Raw genomic sequence first — 21,634 nt, forward strand, 5'->3', positions numbered from 1 at the left:
TGTGTTTGACAAATAAGTTCTCCCCATCAAAGGGCACATGGAAATCTTGTCTAGAAACTCAGGGCAGAATGAGGTGGCCTTTAACCATCCCTGTCAGCGCAAAAATGCCATGCCCGCCATCTGTCTAAAAGCGGTGGAGGAAATGCCCACGGCCTTGTCAATCTTTAGACGTCTTGGCACCCTCTTGCAAAATTTCTCTTGCCTCCTCCTTCTTGTCCTCCGGAAGTCGTTCTATGAGGGATGCCAGATCAGAGCACATTTGGCGGTCATATCGACACAGAATTGCCAATGCATATGATGCCCTGATGGAGGTGGCTGGCATTGCTGCGAAACGCTTGTCAGTGTTGTCCAACCTTCTGCCTCCCTTATCTAGTGGTGCTGATAAAAGGGCAGAAGGATTTTTGAATCATCGATGTGCCACCTGCATCACCACCGAATCCAGACGTGAATGCCCTATCAAGCAGGCCGATGAAGAGTCTGGAACCTTGTATTTTTTTGTCATCAACTTTAGGCCTTCTTCCCAAATATAATTGACAATGGGGATAGATCTTACTAATTTTCTCTACCGAGTCCTTAAAATCATACAGAAAACATTCTGTTTATTTTACTGTGAGATGCAGATCAAACCTCTTGGAAGCACGTTGCAGTAGCTCATGACCCCCCCCCCCCCCCACCCCCCACCCCACGTCATCAGGAGGAGAACTTGCTTATGATAGTGAAGGTGATGGTAAGGATGGGGCAACTAAGTCATCCCACTCCTGACCCGATGTATTTCACCTTCCTAAGGCAGATCATCTGGATCACTCTCAATACAATCATCAAAAACCGCTAAAATCTCCATTTTCTAGTGACGCTTCAGCTTGCGTTCGCTATGGCCTAAGGGGGCAATGCACGGGCAAAATCCCAATCAGGAGTGGTGTCAGGCAGGGCTGTGTCCTCGCCCCATTCCTTTTTAATTTGTATATAAATGGTTTGGAGAAAGCCCTGTGCAATAGTAAATTCGACCCCCATACGCTGCTGGTCGTCCAATCCCGGCGTTGATGTACGCGGACGATGCTGTGCTAATGTCCCGTACTCAAGTGGGATTACAGCGCGTGGTGGATAGTTTTGACCTCTTTATGAACGAGTTGGGCCTTAGAGTGAACATCTCGAAAACTTTCATCATGCGCTGCGGTCGAAATCCCAAAATTAAAAAGGCCATTTTTATAGCAGGACAGAAGCTTGATTCCACTAAACAATTTTCTTATTTGGGTATCTTGTTCAACAAGAATGACTCTTGGGGCCCGGCAGTGGCAGCGAAAAAACTTGCATTGGTTCGCTCGACTGCCACCCTTAAATCCTTCTCCATGAAACTAGGTACCAGACCGCCGGTAAAATTAATTAATATTTACAAAGCTAAATGCGTGTCTGGTGCAATGTACAGTAGTGGGGTTTGGGGCTTTGCTGACTCTGCTCCCATTCAGGAAGTTGAAAACTCCTTCTTGAAATGTATCCTCGCAGTACCCAAGAGTTCCTCTAACTATAATTGTCATGCAGAATTGGGTCTTCCTTTTAGATCTGATCTTATTAAACTTGAACCAGTGCTACTATGGCACAGGACGTGGACTAAAGATGAAGCCAAGTTTAATAGAGATATATTGATAGATATCTTGGAATTGGAAGGAGCGATGAGGATACCATGGCTGAGATATGTACGTAAATTTTGAGCTGACATAGGAAAGCTGGATTATTTTTTAAATCCTCTTACTATCTCAGCCATATCGCGTAAGGATTTGAAGAAGGAGGGCCTTGCTTTTTTGGATTCCGCGAGAATTTCTGTGGAAATCCTAAAACCTACTGTCCTGCAACACCAATTAATTTTAACAACTTTTAATATTCAACCCTATTTGCTGTATGTCCCTGGTAACTATGATAGATTCCTACTATCACGTTTCAGATTTGGAATCTTCCACAGATTGGTTAGTTTTCCTATAACAAATGATTGGACGCACAAATTATTGCCCTGTCCTTGTGATGATGTTTCCCCTCAAAGTACTATCCATGTGGTTTTATTTTGTAAATTTTACAGTTATATTAGGCACACAGTTTTACTGCCATTTTTGAGAGAGGTGGGTCATCGGCAATGTCGTTTGGCTATGTTAGATATCCTACATTTGGATAATCATTTTTGTGTTGCCACAATTACATTGTTTTTAAAAAAAAAGTGATTTGCACTAGGAAAAGTATAATATAATGCACTTTATTAAGTCCTTGAATGATTTGTATTAATAATTCTGGTGTTTAAGCCATTGAGTTATCGCTAAATGAACTGTTGTGATTTTTTTTTTGTTTAAAACGCAATGATTTTTTAATGTATGCTTTTATGGTTGTTTTTAACAATCGAATAAAGTTATATTTGATTTGATTGATTTACTCCCCTCTCCTTTGTCCAGTTTTGCGCCAGAGCAGGAACCATGGGTTCCTGAACTGGTCAATTTATGCAGCCTGGTGGCACTGGAAAGTGCCCACAGCCCAATACATTAAGTCCTGCCTAGACAGGAAACCTATTGTTCTACCTTCCCCTGCTCAAGCTCAGCTCACAGCGGGAGGGCAGAATCATGTCTGTGGTGGGCGGCAGCACCAGGTTGCTGGCAGACCCTGAAAGGCTGTTACCAGGAGTACAAAAGGGTCTCCGAGTACATGGAATCATACTTCCAGCACCGTGATCTGTGTTGGGGTATGATTCTAACATGTTTGATATCAAATATGACCAGGTTCAGTGCAGCCATTATATAGTTAGACATCTCGTAATGATTGATGTCCAATATATACTTTAAAATGGCTGACCGCACTTACAAAACCTGGAGAATGGACTAAGGGGGTTGTAAGAGTGTCCTGCTCATGCAGGGGCCCCCCCACACACTTGTAACCAAGTATCTTGCCCTCAGGACTGACGGGCCTACCAGGGGGTGACTTCTAGATTTTAAGTGCATTGACCTCCGATATAAGGGAACATATATCTGTTGTTAGGGATGCAAGCACTATCTCACACAAGCTGCAATGGCAGGCATGTAGTCAGAGTTTAAGTGGTCTCTCATGCTGCAGCCCATGGGAGACCCCTGGTGTACCTATACTCTGGGTACTTCAGTACCATATATTAGGGACATATAAGGGTACACCAGTAGCCAACTGTGGATGTACCAAAGAACTTATCAAGCCAATTTAGGGGAGAGAGCACAGTTGCTGGGGTCATGATTAGCAGGATCCCAGCAGACTACAGTCAAAACACATGGACACCAGGCAAAAAGTGGGGGTAACCATGAAAGCAGATCCTACTTTCCTACAGCCGTCATTGACGTAATAGTGGTAATCTTCAAACCTTTCGTCGATGAAGCAGTCAACGTGGTTGGTGTGACCATCTTCACCGCTGTTATAGAAATCGTCAAGGAACGCATCATTGACAAAGTTCTTATCGACGCCGCTGCCGTCAACGCCGGGTCCATCGACTGTCTAATTTTTGTTGGTGATGCATCTTTCTGAGGAGTGACAGGTACAGAAGAAGAAGTGGAAGATTTCTTCTGAGTTGAGCCTTAAGAGGAGTCGTTATAGGCTGGTTTTTCACGTCTAGATGTTTTATCAACAGCCTTCTGTTTCTTAGGGTCTTACATAGATGAGATAGAGCCCTTATTTTGACGTTTTCACTCAGGTGGAGAGTGGCTAGGATGCTGCTCCTCATCAGAACCAGATTCTGATATAAACTTTTTCTTTTGGAGCCATGGTAATAGTCCAGCTTTTCTGCCCTTTAGTGTCTTGGCTGAAAAGTTCTGCACTGAGTGTTTTACACTCAGTAAGCTTATGGTTAGAAAGCAAACAACAGTCTTTATGGCGATCTTAGGAAAAAAGTCTTGGCTTTCCACAAGACCTACATGGCCTTAAAATACTTTTTTTAGATCCCTCTGACATATTGAAGGTAATTCTGAGAGAAAAGGTACCTCGGAACTGAAGCAGTCCAATGTTTCTTCTATGAGAGAGGAGAAAAGGGGCAAAAGTTCACAAACTATAACAAATGGGTAGATCTCAGGGAGACTATTCACACTACGTGCTGTTAGATATGAGGTATGGTGGCTCTGCATGGGAAGAGTGATTCAGGGTCTTGCCTTTGATTGGTTGAAGTTTGGGTCTAAAATATATTAACAATGTCACTTGCTTTCTCTATGTCTTTAACTGCACTTAAATGGTACTGCTTGTTTTAAAAAACGTGGGGCTCCCGCCATGATGACGGGATTAATGTAAGCATGTGAATCTAGGAAAGATTCAATATTAGAGAACTCAAAATATCATTAGACTAGTTTTGAAAAGTCTTGAACTTTAGTGAACATCTGAGCAACTCAAAATTAATTAAGATGTGAAGGCCAATTTCTGAGAGTATATTCCTGTTTGCAGACTTTGAGCCAAAGAAAACTTAAGATAAACAAAGTTAAATATAGGTAGCTTAAAGCTCGCAAATTTCAAAAAGGCAGAACTTACAAAATTCAAAGAAAACAAACAATTGTGACTAATCAAAAGGCTCAACAAAATTCTGGCCCTAGGAATCTATTTAGTCTGGATACAAGCAACTGATATTGCAATAGAGGGTTATGTCTATATGGAGCAAGTGGGTCATTTCCAAAGCGGACACCTGTTTTGCTCTGAAGATATCTAGCCAAGCACTGAACATGTGAATTGCACGATAGCTGTCTAAATACAGCACGATGCCTAGGCACATTATTATCTGAGGAATTTATCAAAAGAAGAGGCTATTAGACATGTAAGTAATTTGTGGCGAGGGGGAGTGTGTATAGAGATGTATGGATACCAGTGCTAGAGAAAAACACCTATTTCCCTTTACTGAAGAAACCAAGAGTCTGAGACAGGGATGATGTTACTTTGATGAAGAGGCTCACTCAATAAGTAAATGTTTTTATCCAAAATGTTAGGTGTTTTTTGGAAACTCACTCTCGATAAGTAACTGTTCTTCTTTTGGGCCAGCTACCACTAAACAGTCTGAGAAATTAGCAGGGGGCTAGGAAGCCTTAGAGCAATTCACTCTTCCCTGTAGTTTATGTAGAAAGGACATTGTAGGTTGTTTTCTTTTACAGCAAAGTACATAGGAGCTTCCAGTAGCTATTACACATAGAATGATGAGTTGAAGCGGAGATCGACTCCAGGCTGTGGACTGGTATTGTTCTGAAAATTGGGTGACTAACCACAATTTCAAAATTGAAGAAAACAGCCTTCAAATGCCCAAGGAAAGACTCTCCGCCCTCGCAATACTCATGTTTGAGTTTCTAGATATTTTGAGTAAGGGTAACCTGCTATGGAACACAATAAGAATAACTATGGCGGAAACCCACCACTGGAATACCAGAAGCAACATAGGAGTAGCGTTGATGGGGCTATGGGTACCAAAACATACCTTTTGGAACTAGTACCTTGACCAAGAAAAGTAAAATTAGCACTACATTTGCAGATTTTTTTCTCATACTTATTAATAGATGCAGGTCAAGAACGCCCAAACCAGAACAAAACCAGACCCAGATACCATCTGCAAAGAAAGATAGGCGGTCCTGCAGGCCCTCTCGGCGGAATCTGCCCTCCCGAGGCATCCTGAGGCCGGCCTGGGCAGTCTGGCCTCAACTGGTCGTGGAGGGTGGTCTAGTGGTGACTGAGGCGGTGGCGGGAAGAAGGATCCAGGTCACTGACCACCCCAACTGAACAGAACAGCCAAACTTTGGTAGTAAGATGTTATTGTTTATGTTCCTCTAATTCTATTCATGGGTATCTTTCTGTCTTCTCTCATTTCCTTCTCCTCCGCACCATCCACCTCGTCCAACGCTCGCCACTGCCACCTCGACAACAGCCTGCACGCGCTCATTCCTCACCTCATTAGAACGATACAAGCAAAGCAGCTTAGCCGGAGCTCTGCACCCAAGTCACATGACACAGTCTCTGCATATGTTAAGCCTCAATGTTCAAAGCCTTAATAGCCCAGTAAAGCATGGAGCGATACGGTTTCTCCTGGAGTGATCGGGCTGCGACATTTGCATGCTCAAGGAGACACACCTACTGGCTAAGGACACCAACCGCATGCGTTCACAATGGTTCCCATGAAAGTTCTGGTCATCTGGTTCGACTAAAAATAATGAGGTGGCCATTCTGCTCGCCCAGAAGTTCCATGGGAAAGTCACCCCCACGTTAATGGAAATTAACGGAAGAGCGCAAGGGATTAGGATTCAATGTGGGTCCATACATTTCACGGCTGCCACTTTATACGCCCCAAATGAAAATCAGGAACACTTCCTCATCGATATACTAGAACTAGTCCGAACCTCCCCCGATCAGGCCATATTGATGGGTGGTAACTTCAACCTGGTCATGGACTCAGACCTAGACCGATTGAGTCAGTGCACGACACAGGCAGGGGCAGTTTCGCAATTCGGGCTGCAATGGCTAACCGACAGCTCGCTCAGTGACATCTGGAGACACCACACTACTAGAGACTACACTTTCTATTCGGCAGCCCACAAATACTAAGCTCGCATTGACCACTTCCTTACGACGGCTACCCGGACGGCCTGTGTGGGAAGGTGGTGCTATTGAACGTCGCTTCCTGTCTGATCACACCCCAGTCACACTAACGCTGAACCTCGGTACCTTCCCTGCCGCTCATCTCACTGGCGCCTGCGGGACGCCATGCTGCAGTCCGAACAGACTGTAAAATTGATTTGCTCTACCATTACAAATTATATTAGCATCAATAATAGCGAGGGGACTCGCCTTGCCTCAGTATGGGAGGCACTGAGACTTGTCACCCGAGGCAAATTAATAGCTAACTCGGTGGGAGAGATTAAGCTGTGCGCCAAGAAGCAACAACAGAAAAATTTCGGTAGCAGAGCTTGATTCAATTCATATGCGCACAGGTGCCCCCCGGGTATGGTGAGAGCAGGAAAAGAATTGCCTGATCCTACGGTGGCTGGACATCGACCCAGGTGGAATACACCCTGATGCGTCTCTCACATAAATTCTTTGTCAGTTGTGATCGCTCAAGAAGAAAGGTAGCTCACAGACTATGCCACAAGGTAATTGCTGGGTCAGTCATAATGATCCGGACTCTCACCGGGACGGAGATGTGCTGAAACCCCTAGATTGCAGAGGTCTTCTAGGCTTTCCAAAGCAGGCTCTACACGGGAGAGGACTCTACCTCTGGAGACATTGACTCTTATCTATGGAATGTATGGCTAGGAGAAATCCCACCTGAGGTAACCTCCCAGCTAGATCACACCATCCAAAAGGACGAGGAGATATCAGCGATTGTGCACCTTAAAGTCTCCAAAACTTCAGGCCCAGACAGCTTCTCCCCCTTCTATAAGAAGTTCTGTGAGAACCTAGCCCCCTTGATGGCCCGGCTATTTAACTCGCTCCTGGATGCAGGGCACCTACCCGATTCGATGTGCGAGGCATCCATCACTGTAAACCTAAAGCCTCACAGGGATCCCAAGGAAGGTGGATCATACCGCGCCATCTCTTTGCTCAACTCGGACGTGAAAATATTCACGAGCATTCTGAATACGCGCCTCAAGCCCCTCATGTCGGGTCTGGTGGACCCAGACCAAGCAGGGTTTATTCTGTCGAGACAATGTGACGATAATCCTAAGCACCTCATTCCCCTCACGGACCTTATCCGCCGCTCCCGGAAAGAGACCCTTCTACTGTCTGTCGACACGGAAAAAGCAGTCAACAGGGTCCTCTGGCTGTTCAGATTCAGCACGTTCCGCCAGTTTGGATTTGGGGACAGGTTTATAGCCTGGAAGCGTTGCATTTACAATGCCCCCAGAGCATCAATGAGGGTCAATGGGTTTTCTTCCAAGCCCTTTCCCATATGTTTGGGGTACACAACAGGGCTGTCCCCTTTCCACGCTACTCTTCGCGCACTATGTGGAGCCGATGGCGCAAAGAATAAGAGACACCCAACAGATCAGGGGGATTTGGCTCGGGGCGGACAAGCACACGATCAGCATGTATGCAGATGATGTTGTCCTGTCCTTGACCAACCCAATGTGCTCGCTCTCCGCATAAGTCGGGGAATTTGGAGGTTTTAGTGTCGTCTCCGGGTTCAAGGTCAACCTCTGGAAGTCTCAGATCTTGAACCTCTCTGTCACCCCATCCCAAACCGCGGCACCCCGTTCACAATTCCCTATCGCGTGGGCCATGGACGTGATCCCATACTTGGGTATCCTTTTGGCCCCCACGCCGGAAAGGACGTTGACAGCCAATTATGGCCCCCTTTTAGAACAGACCACCAAGACGCTAACTACCTGGTGCTGCGCAGGTCTCTCGTGGGCTGGACGCATCGCCGCAGTCAAGATGACGATCCTACCACATATCCTACACGTGTCTCAGACCATTCTCCCGTCTCCATCCTCGTCGATCCTACGGAATCTACAGCACGCCATCAATTGCTTTGTCTGGGGCGGCAAACAGCCGCAGCTTAGCATTCACCTTATCACTAAAGCTAAAGTGGAGGGAGGTATGGGGCTACTCCTGATCTCTAGATACTTCCAGGTGTCACTACTACATTTCATATTAGAAGGAACCGCCCGCTTTCAGGGAAGCATTTGTCCTTTATGGATCAGACAACGGCGGGTACAAACATATGGAGGGAGATTTGGCTACATCGCAAACACAGGGCTTGGGGACTTTATTCCTCCACTGTAACGGCCACGACTTTAAAGAATTGGCATGGGGTAGCACTCCGATATAATTTCACAACTTTCCTTTCCCCGATGACACCGATAGTAGATAACCCAGACTTTCCCCGGGTGAAAATCCGAGATATTTAAGTGTTGGCGTGAGCAGGGCTGCAAGCAAATAGGCAAGCAAACAGGCTGAATGTTCATGTCAATGGAACCATTCCCTTTGAACAGCTCCGGCGGTATAACTCGCTCCTAGCATCTGACCTATTCCCATACAGTCAGGTGGCGCACTGGGTGTCTTTACCGGACATGAGCATCCCACCCACTGACCCGTTTTGAAAAATAGCTCATAACCAAAGATGGCAACAAACGTATCATCTCTGAACATTATGCCCTCCTTTCAGCAACCCCCAAACCCACCAAGCCCAAAGGGCAACTGAGATGGGAGGAGGAACTGGGACACACTTTATCCGATAATGAATGGACAGACTGGCTCCCTTCTACACCTCCTTTGGAATTGCCCCAAGCTGGTGCAATATTGGGAATTGATCTTCGATTATATTAATAAAGCCTTCAACACAGCCATACCACGCTTTCCAGCCTACACACTTCTAGGCCTCCCTAATCCCGAGACTTTTCTCTTGCGCACACTCAGATGCAGACAAATTGCTACAGCACAAACACTGCAAGACTGGGGTGCGGAGACAATCCCTGAGCACACTGAGTGGCTGAAGAACTGTGGGTAGTAATAGCTATGGAACGCATGTCAACCATGGTTGATAACAGAGCCGAAACCTATCCAGAGCTATGGGCCCCGTTCATCACGATCTTAGCAAATGAATTTAGAGAAGTGACTTGCCCCAAATATCTACAGACCTTGCGCCTAACGTCAAACATGACGAGCCCGCATTTTCCAGCAGATGTATGACTAGCACTCCTGTGCATGGACAAAGACCCCCTTGTCTTAGGGGTCCATGAGATTAATTATACTGTGGTGCGGGTGAGGTGGGGGTAGGGGTAGGGGTAGGGGGGTGGGTTAGGGTCTGATGCTCCTTCTCGTTGTTCTCTTCTTCTGTCAGTTAAGTGTTGGCCTCTCTGCCTCTCTCACTGCTTACCATAGGTATAAAACTCCTCATTAGGATCCACGCTGCCGGCCCCATGGTTGTAGGCACTAAGCTGTGTACTTCCAAGTCCATATCATTCGCTGCTGGCCAGTGGTTGCAGGCCAAAGCTGTGTCATTACTCAAATAATCCTAATGTACGAGTTACTTACCTTCGGTAACGATGTATCTGGTAGAGACGATTCTAGCCGCAGATTCCTTCACGTAGAATTACCCCCAGGCGTGAGACTGGATCCGGAATCTTTTTGCCACAGCATCCCTGCGCGTCGGGGGCGGCTTGACATCACGCGACTCCGCCCAGGCGTCGTCCGCGTACATGACATCAGCGAGGTCACATAAGACCCGCCCAGGCGCGCCAACGTCAGTTTTCTTCTGAGAACTTTTCCGCACAACACAGCAGAACCACCAGATAAAAAACCGTGGGAACAGTGTGCGAAGAGCAGAAAAATTGGAAAGAAATGGTGACTAACACCACCACCAGAGTAGTGCCAACACCGCAGAACCCAAGGACAGGGAAAGAAGAAGAACAAGCAGAAACCTGCGCAGTCACCCTGCCAGCACACAGACAACCTCCCATCCCTGTGCCCCAGAGACAAGAACAGGCATAAAAGTGATGGCACACGTAGGAAGTCCACCCCCCCATCCTGAGCAAGGAATGGGACCAGTGCCAAGACAGACAGGGACAACAAACCTCCAAGTCACCCCAACCTAGAGGGCAACCACCCACAAGGGACAAGTTGACCCTTAATCAGAGGATAGCAATAGAAAGAAGAGAGGGGAGGGAGGACAGGGATAGAAAGCAATCCCCCCAAATCCTGGAGTAGCCAGAGCAGCAGGGCACCGGAGCACCGGAACCCCATCCTCCAAGGACCAAAAGAGGAATGAACCGCCCCCAGACAGAGTCACCTGCAAGAACAAGGAAGGCACTCACAGAATACACAGCCCTCCACCGGGAGGCGAGTACCGAAGACCAACCCAAGGGTCCTCGCAGAATAGGGGAGGACAGGCAGACCGTGAAGGAATCTGCGGCTAGAATCGTCTCTACCAGATACATCTTTACCGAAGGTAAGTAACTCGTACATCTGATAGAGACTACTAGCCGCAGATTCTTTCACGTACAATAGATACCCTAGCAATACCCCCTGGGAAGGAGGGTCTGCGAAAGGACCCCACCAGCCAATGCAGAATAGAGGGCCCCACAGGGGACCAGATCTGTGGACCAGGTAGAACCTCGCCCCTGCCAGGCCAAGGGAACCCCCACAAGCAGAACCCCACCGACCTCAAAGGGATGTAGGAGGGAAAGAAGGCTGAAGAGGCCCGTACACTCACAGCAGATGAACCAAGGGCAAGGACTGAGAGGCCTAAGCACCCCACTCCCCTCACAATGCCAAGACAGGAAAGCAGAAGAAGAAGCCTTGAGGACCCAAGGAAACTAGGGGAAAGAAGGCGAACCCACTCCAGATGGAAAGCAGCCTGCCAGCCAGAACAGCGCCGGCAGTCAAAGCCAAAAGCAAGAACAGCCGGAGGCCCCAGGAAGGCTCAGCAGGCGACGCCTAGCAAAGGAGAACACAGGATCATCCCAGATCTCAGGACAGGAGCAGGGAGAGGAGGACATGCCCGGGCCACCACTACGAGTGGCCGTGTGCACGACCTCAGGAAGCAAAAGCAACCTACCTAAACGCCATGGAGAACAGCCACCCGAAGGCGAACAGAACCCCCTAGCAGAGCGCAAGCCAGATGACAGCTACCACTACCCCACATAGGGTACGTTGAGTCTCAAGATATGGGAACCCTCTTTGGAAGAACTTCCGCCGCAGAGGAAAAAGCAAAAGAGCCACGGGGAAAGAAACACCCCCGCTGAAGGCTTGCCAAGCAGCCCAAACAAAGCATAAGACCCAATCTCAGAGCCAAGTCTGTGCAACAACTCCTGCAGAACCACACACAATCAACACAAGGGCCGTCCAGCAGCCAACAATGACAAAGTCCCAAGGAAGGACGTGAACTGCTAGAAAACACACTGCACAGCCAGAACAGCCGGCCTAAGAAGGCCCAGAATCAACCCAACTCAGAAGTCACTGAGGAGGGGACGGAGGAGGAGGAGGATGAGACGGAGGAGGATAAGGCAGAGGAGGACGGAGCCCTGCCAAGAGCCTTTGGATGGCGGTGTCGGCAGAGGCATGGAACAACAGTCTGCCATCAAGCGGAAGGTCGATGAGTCGCTCCCAAAATTTCTCAGGGAATACTCCGTCCCGAAGCCAAGCATGGCGACGGAGAGCGACTGAGGAAGCCATGGCCCGGCCCAGAACCTCCGAGATGTCCGGTGTGGAGAATAAACGCCGCAAGCTCCCTGCCATCAAATGCATGATGCCATAAGTCCACCAGGCCGGACTCCTGGGACGCTGCAGATCCCAGAGATTCCGCTGAGTCCCACAAACAGGAGGAGGCCCTAGCTAGCACACACAAGGTGTTAAGGGCCTGCAGGTCGAGGCGAACATGTTACGTCCCCAAGAGTCCAGCCTGCGGGCCTCTCGGGACGGCGGAGTCAACAGCGGCGGCAGGGAGGTAAAAGCAGTCCGCAAAAGGGGGCTGGCAGCTGAGGGGTGAAGGGAAAGACACACCGGGTCACGCGGCGCCGGGAGGTGCTGGTGCAGAAGATGCTGAGGCACCGGGTCCCCTGAAGCAGGACGCTTCCAAGCCCCCGTCAGGGAAGAAAAGAGCAAACCTTCAAAGGGAAGTAAGATTTCCCTCCCACCAGAGCCCTGGTGGAGGACCTTCAATAGATGGTCCGTCGGAAAGTGAGCCACCGGATCACCCATGCGCAGGATGCCCACAGCCGTGGACACCGCGTGAGCGATGGCCGCACCAGCCTCCGTAGGGCCCCGCGGTGGAGAAATCAACTCCTCCGTGGGCGACGGCTGCAAACTAAGGCGGACGTTCTCGAAGCGAAGTGGGGCAGGCAAGGGCCAGACCTGGAAGTCAGAAGGAGCCGAAGAATGAGGGACCTGCCGCTCTTCCGACGAACACCTCTGCCTTAGGAAGGGCGGGGAGCCGCCCTTCGACGCCGGTGAAAAGACAGCACACGGCGACCAGTCTCCGGGGAGGACGACACCAATATGCATGCCTCCGGAGAAGAAGGAGCGTCCGAAGACGAATCCGTGGTACGACCCCTGCGCGGAGCCGTAGAATCCGCTGCCTGAGGTAGGACGTCGGCACCAGCCGGCGTCACCGGACAAGGGACCTCCAAGTCACCCCGCACCAGGGACCGGAGTGGAGACCGGAGTAGAGCTGGAGCGGCACCGGCTCCGGGGCAGTGCTGGAGTGACGCCGACCCGACCCCCGCCAAGGCAGCCACCTGCGCGGGGGAACGAGACGGGCCTGGGGAGTGGCACGAAGCCCTCCGACAGCCGCGGCCCAGAATGAGGCGAAGATCGCTCGGCAACCCATGCAGCAGCGCCAGGGACAATTCAACCTCCGAATCGCCCTCCGACGAGGCAGCCACCTGTGTGGAGGGACGAGAGGGGCCCTGAGAGGGACGAGGGGTCTCCCCTCGACCCGGAGCAGGACGAGGAGGGTCCACTGACCTCCGTGGCTCTGCACGGTCCAACTGCTGCCAGTGCCGTAGTGGCGTCACCTTGGCCTTAGACAGGACCACCCTGTCAAAGGACCGAGAGGGGCTCGGGGATGCGACCCGAGCCCCGACGACCTCCCGCGACACCACAGGGACTCCTGCAGGAGTTTGCGGCGAGGCAGAGACGCTGTGGCCTAAAAGAGGTGCCCCAGAGGAGCCGCACCCCAACAGTACCACATCCTCCAAGCCTGGATCCGAACCAGTCAGCGCCAAGGCCGGAGCCACCGGTGGCGCCGCAGAGGGCCCTGCATAGAGCGAGGGATCCACCGACGCCCCAGGAGGGGAAGGAGGAGGAGACGCCAGCGAGGCCTGCAAAGCCGCCGCGTATGTCTCCATTTGGACTCTCGACACCCCAACACCGGGAAACGGTGGATAGGAAGACACGCGGGGCCGCATCACCCGCAGAGAGTCCACGCCCCCGGTAGGCCGGAAACCAGCCCCCGGGGACAAACTGCAACACTTACCCACCGGGGAGCGACACGCACGTGACATCGGAGAAAGGCGAGGACGATTACCACGGCTGAGTCTGAAGCCGTCCGTCGAAGCAGACCGAGGGGAGGACGTCAACCTGGAGAGACGGGCCGAGAGAAGTTTCATCCGGCGCTCCCACCGCGACTTCGGTTTCAACTGATGGCACTGCGTACAGTCTGTGGTGCCGTGATCCTCCCCCAAACACCACATACAAATGAGGTGAGGGTCCGTCACAGACATAAGATGTCCACAAGACGTGCAAGTCTTAAAGCCCGAAGGCATTCGCACTCTGTTCCACTAAAAAATGGAACAAAAAAGGTGTCCAACAGGCCCGTAGCAAGGATCTGATCCGCGTTGTACGCGGAAAAGGAAAAAACTGACGTGGGCGCGCCGGGGCGGGTCTTATGTGACCTCGCTGATGTCATGTACGTGGACGATGCCTGGGCGGAGTCGTGTGATGTTGCCCCGCCCCCGGCGCGCAGGGATGCTGTGGCAAAAAGTTTCCGGATCCAGTCTCACACCTGGGGATAATTCTACGTGAAGGAATCTGCGGCTAGTAGTCTCTATCAGATAAAAGAATTGCTCCATAAAAAGCTGTTGGAGTGCCAGAGGCTGGCTCTTAGGTAATAAAGAGTCACAATGAACCGGGACAGAACGTGTTGGAACTGTTCCGGGGTGCGACCTCGGCCAAAACGGTTTCAGTTTGGAGTCCAGCAGGACAATAGGATCAAAGTCCTCTTTCGGCCTTGTTGGGGCAGAAGTCAACATGATAGGAACCGCCGTGGATCGTGGTGCCGGATGTGGAGTTGGCTCTGAAGTCAAAGCTGAACATAAACTGGGTGCAGGAGAACCATATGGCGCCAAGGAAGGATCCACCAGTGGTAACCCAACTGGAGACTATACAGATATATGGGACCTGAAGCCACGTCAGAGAGAGCTTGTAGGGTACCACATACGCAGTATGTGTTCCTTGAATGCCTCAATCTGTTGCAACATCGCAGACAGCCTCAGAAAATCAGGATGCAGTGAGATCAACTGTACAATTGGCTCATTGGTGGGGGACCAGGAGCAAGACCAAAGAGCACGTTGATGTTTTTGTGACTTCTCAGAAAGAGGATGAAGAAAAGGTTCGGAGTGCGACAAAGACCAATTGCACGAGCATCCCGAGAGCAGGAATGGCTCGAGAGCAGAATGGGTCCACTATTTTGACTTTGAGCGGGACTCATGTGATTGCAGTGGAGTTCAGTGGCGTACAGTTTGGTTTGGCAATCCTCGATCACCTTTGGATTGGCACACTTCTCATATCATTTAGAGTTGTGACCCGAACCCAAACACCAGAGAAACACTTTGTGGGGATCTGTTACAGACATTGGTTTGGTAAAGTCTCTAACATGGTTTAAATCCTGGAGATTTATTTAGGAAGGTACACTGGGAAACAATTTTGAGAAAAAAGATTGTCAACTGATGAGAAGAAAGTTAGGTGACAGCGTAGTATCCACATACAAAGGTGCTTAAAGAAAGAAACTGATGTTAGTGTGTTTAGGTGATACTTTTATTTGATTCCAGTTGTCACTTCTAGAATGGAATCGACAAAGGGCCACATGCTGCCTATCGGCGCACAGGGATATGCTGAAATATCTTCAAGCTCCAGTCTGGCAGCTTGTGATAGTCTAACGGCGAGGAATCTGTGGTTGGAGTTAGCCATCACAAAATCCTTTTCTGGATCCTCGTCTGAAATTAGGAACACCTATCTGATCCAATTACGAATGGCTCCTGACATCTTTTTCTTCTTTAGAAGACTCAAGACTTCCTAATTACAAGATACTTAAATTAAGATCCCCATGGACTGAGTTACTCATCAATAAGTAACAATCACATCAAAGACTTAGTCCAGGTCCACAGGCAATTCTTGTAGCTACTTATATACTTCAAAGTGACCTTTCTTCCTCTGACCTCTCCCTCCTTACCTACCTACCTTTTATGCTTGGTGTACATTTTGTAAGCATGGCTTTGCATGCACAATTACTGTTCTATGTAAGGCACTTTAATACCAACTGGTGAAGCTTCACTATAGAAAAACAATGTAAATAAAATAAATGATTAAGCATGAAACTTTATGTGGGTGAGGGTCACCATCTTCTTTTAGGGAAACCTCTAAGTGATTCCACCTTGTGAAGTGGGAACTTCAGACAGTCTCAAAGCTTACCGTAGCGCACCACGTTTCGTCTTTGTCTTTAAAGACCCCGTTACAGTTTGTGTGATTAAGCACTCCCTTTTCATGTATGCCTGCCAGCATGCTAAGGCTGGTATGAAAGTTTTGCTCCCACCATGGCTCTTCCTTTCATCTTTATAGAATGGTTTCTCGAAATTCGTGAACCTGTCATCAAGTGTGAAAGTTCTCTCATAATCCATTTGCTCTTATTCATATAACCCTGGCAGTTTTTCTAAGTTGACTGCTCATCATGTTCTCTACACCAGTCTTTAGCTCTGTGTCAATCTTTTACATGAGTAACCAAACCTGTATCAATTTTCTCCGTTTCTCCAGTTGGCAAGCTGGTATAGATGGAGCGCATATGATTATAATGTTGGATGCTGCAAGGATAAACCTACAACTCTAGTGCCTTCAAACAATAATGGTCGACTCGTATTCACACTTCCGATTTCTAAGCTTTGCTATGGTATATGCTTCACTAGGTAGCTGGAAAATAACTGTGTCAATGTTTATGTATTGATCAGAAACTCCACTTCTGGTTGAATACAAAAACCAGGACGCAGACGTGTAACCACTAACAAGGCTAAAGGTCCCTTAGACTAAAAATATACACATTAAAATCGCGGTCTCTCAACAAAAAATAAGAGCATCAAAATTGCAACAAGACAAAAATTCAAAGGCATAGCACATGTCAGAAGGAACCAAGTGTCAGTAGTTCAAGATCTTGTGAAATACCATAGGTAGTAAGAATCTTCATGACTTGGGGGGTCTGAGATCCATGTGGGCTTATTGATGAATAAGTGCTGCCTACCAGCGGATCATGGGGCAAAGGTTCTAAAACGTGAACAAATGGACGATATTGATCCTTAATGTCCCACCCAATCGCTGGACAGCTTCATCAGGGAAAGCAGGCCGTCAAGGCTTGCAAACAGAGGACGAGGATTCTGCTTCATCACCGCTTCAAGAATAAGATTTGTCCATCATTAAATAAATACAGACCTTGTTTTCAACAATAGCCACGACGAAAGCCGAATGGCAACTGCTAAAGTCTTTACTAATTCCATCTGCACTCATACACTCAAGGACTAGCAGTCACACACTACAGGAAGCACTCTCATACCCCTCACATACTAGATACCAATAGCACCCCACCCTCATAATAGCGGCAGTCACACTCTAACAGAAGCACTCACCACCCACACAGTCTAGCAGACGAAGATTAATTGCAGAAATCACGCTTCCTATAGAGTAGCAGTAGGAGGCTACTGACAGCAATTCCATACACTAGCAATCTCATGCTACCGCCAGTATTTTCACACGCTGGCAGTAATATACTACAGATAGCCTTCTCACAACCCTAACAGTAGTAGCGTTCACCATCAACAGTGCTCTCACCCCTCAAAGATTAGAAGTTACATAATTGACAGCACTCACACCCCTCACCACCAAAAGAACTTACAGCCCTCCGGGCTGGCAGTCAAAAATTGTTAGTAGTTATCCACTCAGACTAGCAGTCATGCATTTCTGACAGCACTCTCAATTCCCACTGACTAAAAGTCACAAACTACATGAAGCACCCTTGCATCCCTCACAAACTAAGAGCAAAGCCAATCGGTCTGGCTGGTAACTGAGAGTCTCTTCACTGATTGGTGACTTCGTGTGTTCGGTAGTGGTGATGGGCAAGAGAATGAATGCAAGAATGAGTTAAAGGATAGATAAATAGATGCTGGGAGGGTGAGGGACTCAATGAATACACTGATGAGTGACGGCATGAACAGAAGCATTCAGGCACTTTTAGTTACAAGCCACACCTACTGGCATGGCCACTGGAATTATGTTACTGTGCAACTGATGAGTTTTTCGCACATATGGAAGTGCTGCGCTTGCCACATAATATATAATCTTCTGCATAATCTGCAGTTTTTAACAAATAAATAATATTGTTTCTAGCTCAAAACGATCAAACGGTATTAACACTGCGGTATGTGTTGCAGCGCAGTGGAAGGCCTTTCGCACAGGTTCACTGATCATCTTTCGGTTGCTTTTTGTTGTATTTGGATGTCAATATGGTAGTAACGAAATATTACCTTTGCTCAGATAGAATAACGTGTAAAATAACAAAAAAATTGAAGTCATTCTATCCCAAAAATGCGCTGCATTGCAATTCATAATTTGCCTGTTCCTGCTGCATTAGTCAACAGTCCTGCATAACTTGGTCTTCCTCTGCCTTATAATTCCAGTGTCCCTTCCTGAAACCATGCCAATGCTTAGTAGCATTTGGGTACCCCTTTCAGGAATATTTTGTGGTGTGAACAGAGATTGCGGTCCCTCCAAGACTCCAAACTCTCAGAAAATCATTGACAGATGCGCTTCAGGTAAGAGGCTTAAACCGCTCCTGATCAATGTGTATGTTCTGATACTGACTTTATGCTCATCTTCAAAGTTGCAGGATTAGATTCAGGGAAAGCACGCTGGTGAGGTCGCATTTTATATATACCTTGTTAAGGTTCAGATTCGCACTAAAGCTAAAAAAAAAAAATGACTTTTGGTAACAACATAGTTTTTTTTATGAGAAGGAACAACGGTTGAAATAATAAAAAAAATATGCTGGATTAAGTGGAAATGAAAAATGTATTTTCCCCTTTAGAGGGCAAAGAAAGGCTTTCTTGAACAACTCCATCCCAATCTGGGCACACTTACTGCACACTGCACCGAGAAGCTCTAAAACGTGTGCTTTAATTAGGCCACTGTATCTGCATCGAGAGCTATAAGAAGGACCCAAGGCACTTTACCTTGTAAATAAATCCGCCAATTGAACCTTTGCGGTACCTGAGAGGTTAAAGCTTTCAAGCCGCGAACGCAGGCGGCTGAGTGCAGGTTATGCAAATAGATTTAAAATGTTAAACACATCTTAAGCTTGACTGGCTGAGGCTCCATAAGCCACGCAGCTGTCAGAAGGATATGGACATCTTTGTCACAAACTTGTCATGCGCGTCCTCGTGAGGGGGGAAGGTCTCTAAATCCTTCTCCAGCTGCTGAAGTTGCCTTTCCATCTGCTTTAAGTTCTTCTCCAGGTTCTCTGCTGAGACTGAAAGAAACAAAATAAAGGAATTAAAGATGAATCACTTGCACGAAAAAAGCTTCGCAAACCCGATAAACGGGGGTAGGTGGAGTAAATGTGAAAGCGCGTATTTTAACTCAGGTTAACTGCGTAACTTCTCGCTTTATAATAAAAGAGCCAGTAGGTGCTGCTGGACGTGGGTGTTTGTTATCAATTCTTGAAACTGGGAGGTCTATTTGCACTACAGCACACGTGATTAGCGAGAAGACAACATTAACTATTTTCCATCACAGCCATCAAAGTCTAATTCACGTGTTTGGTATGGGAGTAAAATGCGTGGTATTGGTCTTTTACTGCACATTCATATTGCGAAGCTTTCCGCCACCCCCTCAACCTTCAACCCCCCCCCCCCCCCACCCGCCGTCCACGCCCCCCCCCCTCTTTACACTAAGATGAATTAATAAGACGTGGCGTTTTGCAAAGTCGCTGTAATATTTCTCTTGTTCTTTCACCGCCAATTTTGAACCTCTAGGACCAGAGAGGCCATTTTATAGTTAAGGACAGCATTACCATAAATATTCACCTCGATGGTGGCTCTCGGCATCCCTTAGGGTTCATGAACTCAAAGTCTACAAAGAGGTGGCACATTTTTTAGGCAACAGTGTGTCAGACCTGTCTACAACTATTTCGCAGCTGGTACTGCTAACCCAAATGGCATTCCCTAATGTAGGCATACACGAGCAAGTCACCAAGTGAGCTTGGGGAAGCTAATTTTATTTCATTGTCTGTTAAACGGTTGCGGGCTAACTGGTACCCCGAAACATTTACAAAGCTAGAGCAGTGCTACCATTTTTGGCAAGGGTACATGTCTGCGTTTCAACAACATAAAAGGGCCAGTCAAAAACACTGCAAAACGCAAAAACCAGAGCTAAAAAGACATGCACACAGACAAACGCACCATAAATGAACACATCACAGCACCAAACAAGAATAGGAGTGCACAGCACACCACAACATAATGCAAAAAAACAACCCCATTAAACAAAACGAACAAGTTACTTACCTTCGGTAACACTTTCTCTGGTGGATACAGTATCTGCCTGTGGATTCCTCACCTTGTGAATATCCCTGCGCCAGCAACATTCGGAAACTTTTGTAGCAGTCCACGCCGATGAGGTCGAAGACGACGTCACAGAGACACGGCTCCGCTCGCGACCCCGCTGACGTCACCAGCTCCACAAGAAGACCTCGTCGGCGTGATGACGTCAGTTCCGCCTTTTTTTCCGTGCCTTCGAGGCACACGGACGGACCGACAGCAATATATACACAGTATACACAGTACATGATATGCAAAGCAACACACACAGTGTGAAGAATAAATAGAAAGGCAAAAGAATAACACAATGCCTTTGACAGTAACAAATACATTTTGAAACACCATCAATAGAATTGTAGGTATAGAAGGATGGACAACGGGGAGGCGGGTGGGTCAGTGAGGAATCCACAGGCAGATACTGTATCCACCAGAAAAAGCGTTACCGAAGGTAAGTAACTTGTTCTTCTGATGGATACATCTGCCAGTGGATTCCTCACCTTGTGAATAGATTCCACAGCAGTCCCTACTCCCGGAGGAGGGTGTCCACCCTTCTATACCAGAAAGTCCTGAAGGACGGATCGCACAAAATGTCCGTCCCTCCTCACCTCGGTGTCTAAGCAATAATGTTTTGCGAAGGTGTGGAGGGAGGCCCAAGTTGCCGCCCTACAAATGTCCTCCACAGGAACACCCCTAGACAAAGCAGACGTGGAAGACTTTGCCCTAGTGGAATGAGCTCTCAAACCCTCCGGAGGTTCCTTACCAGCCAGGGAGTAGCAAATCTTGATGCACAAGACAATCCACCTGGAAAGGGTGCGCTTGTGCACCGCTCGACCATTCCTGCAGCCAGCAAAGCCCACGAAGAGCTGGTCATCAACCCTGAAGTCCTTTGTCCTGTCCAGGTAGAAGCTCACCGCCCTCTTAGGGTCCAAGCGGTGAAGCCGCTCCTCCTCCTTGGAAGGGTGAGGGGGAGGATAGAAGGAAGGAAGGGTAATGGACTGCCCCAGATGGAAGGGAGTTACCACCTTAGGCAAAAACGCAGCCCTGGTCCTGAGTACCATTTGTTCAGCATGAACAGTCAAGAATGGGGGTTTTGAACTTAGAGCTTGAAGCTCACTTACCCTCCTTGCCGAGGTGATTGCAATGAGGAATACTGTCTTAAAGGACAACAGCCTCAAGGGACATTTGTGTAAGGGCTCGAAGGGAGAACCCATAAGATAAGTTAATACAAGGTTTAAGTCCCATTGAGGCATAATAAAAGGAGTTGGAGGAAACTTGTTTGTAAGGCCCTTTATAAAACGAAGAACAATAGGTGATTTGAATAATGACGGCTGATC

The 21,634-nt window shown here is 48.1% G+C and overlaps 1 protein-coding gene across 3 annotated transcripts in view; it reads right to left on the reverse strand.

Annotated features, from left to right (window-relative positions):
- Window positions 1-21,634, reverse strand: part of DIAPH3 (diaphanous related formin 3) — a 2,278,729-nt gene that overhangs the window by 706,426 nt on the left and 1,550,669 nt on the right. For all 3 annotated transcript variants that reach the window (XM_085621985.1, XM_085621986.1, XM_085621987.1), the window contains one exon: window positions 19,106-19,231. In XM_085621985.1, coding sequence (XP_085478111.1) covers window positions 19,106-19,231 — 126 coding nt within the window. The remainder of the gene's footprint in view (window positions 1-19,105; window positions 19,232-21,634) is intronic.

Source organism: Triturus cristatus, chromosome 8 (genome assembly GCF_964204655.1).
Source record: "Triturus cristatus chromosome 8, aTriCri1.1, whole genome shotgun sequence".
Lineage (NCBI taxonomy): Eukaryota > Metazoa > Chordata > Amphibia > Caudata > Salamandridae > Triturus > Triturus cristatus.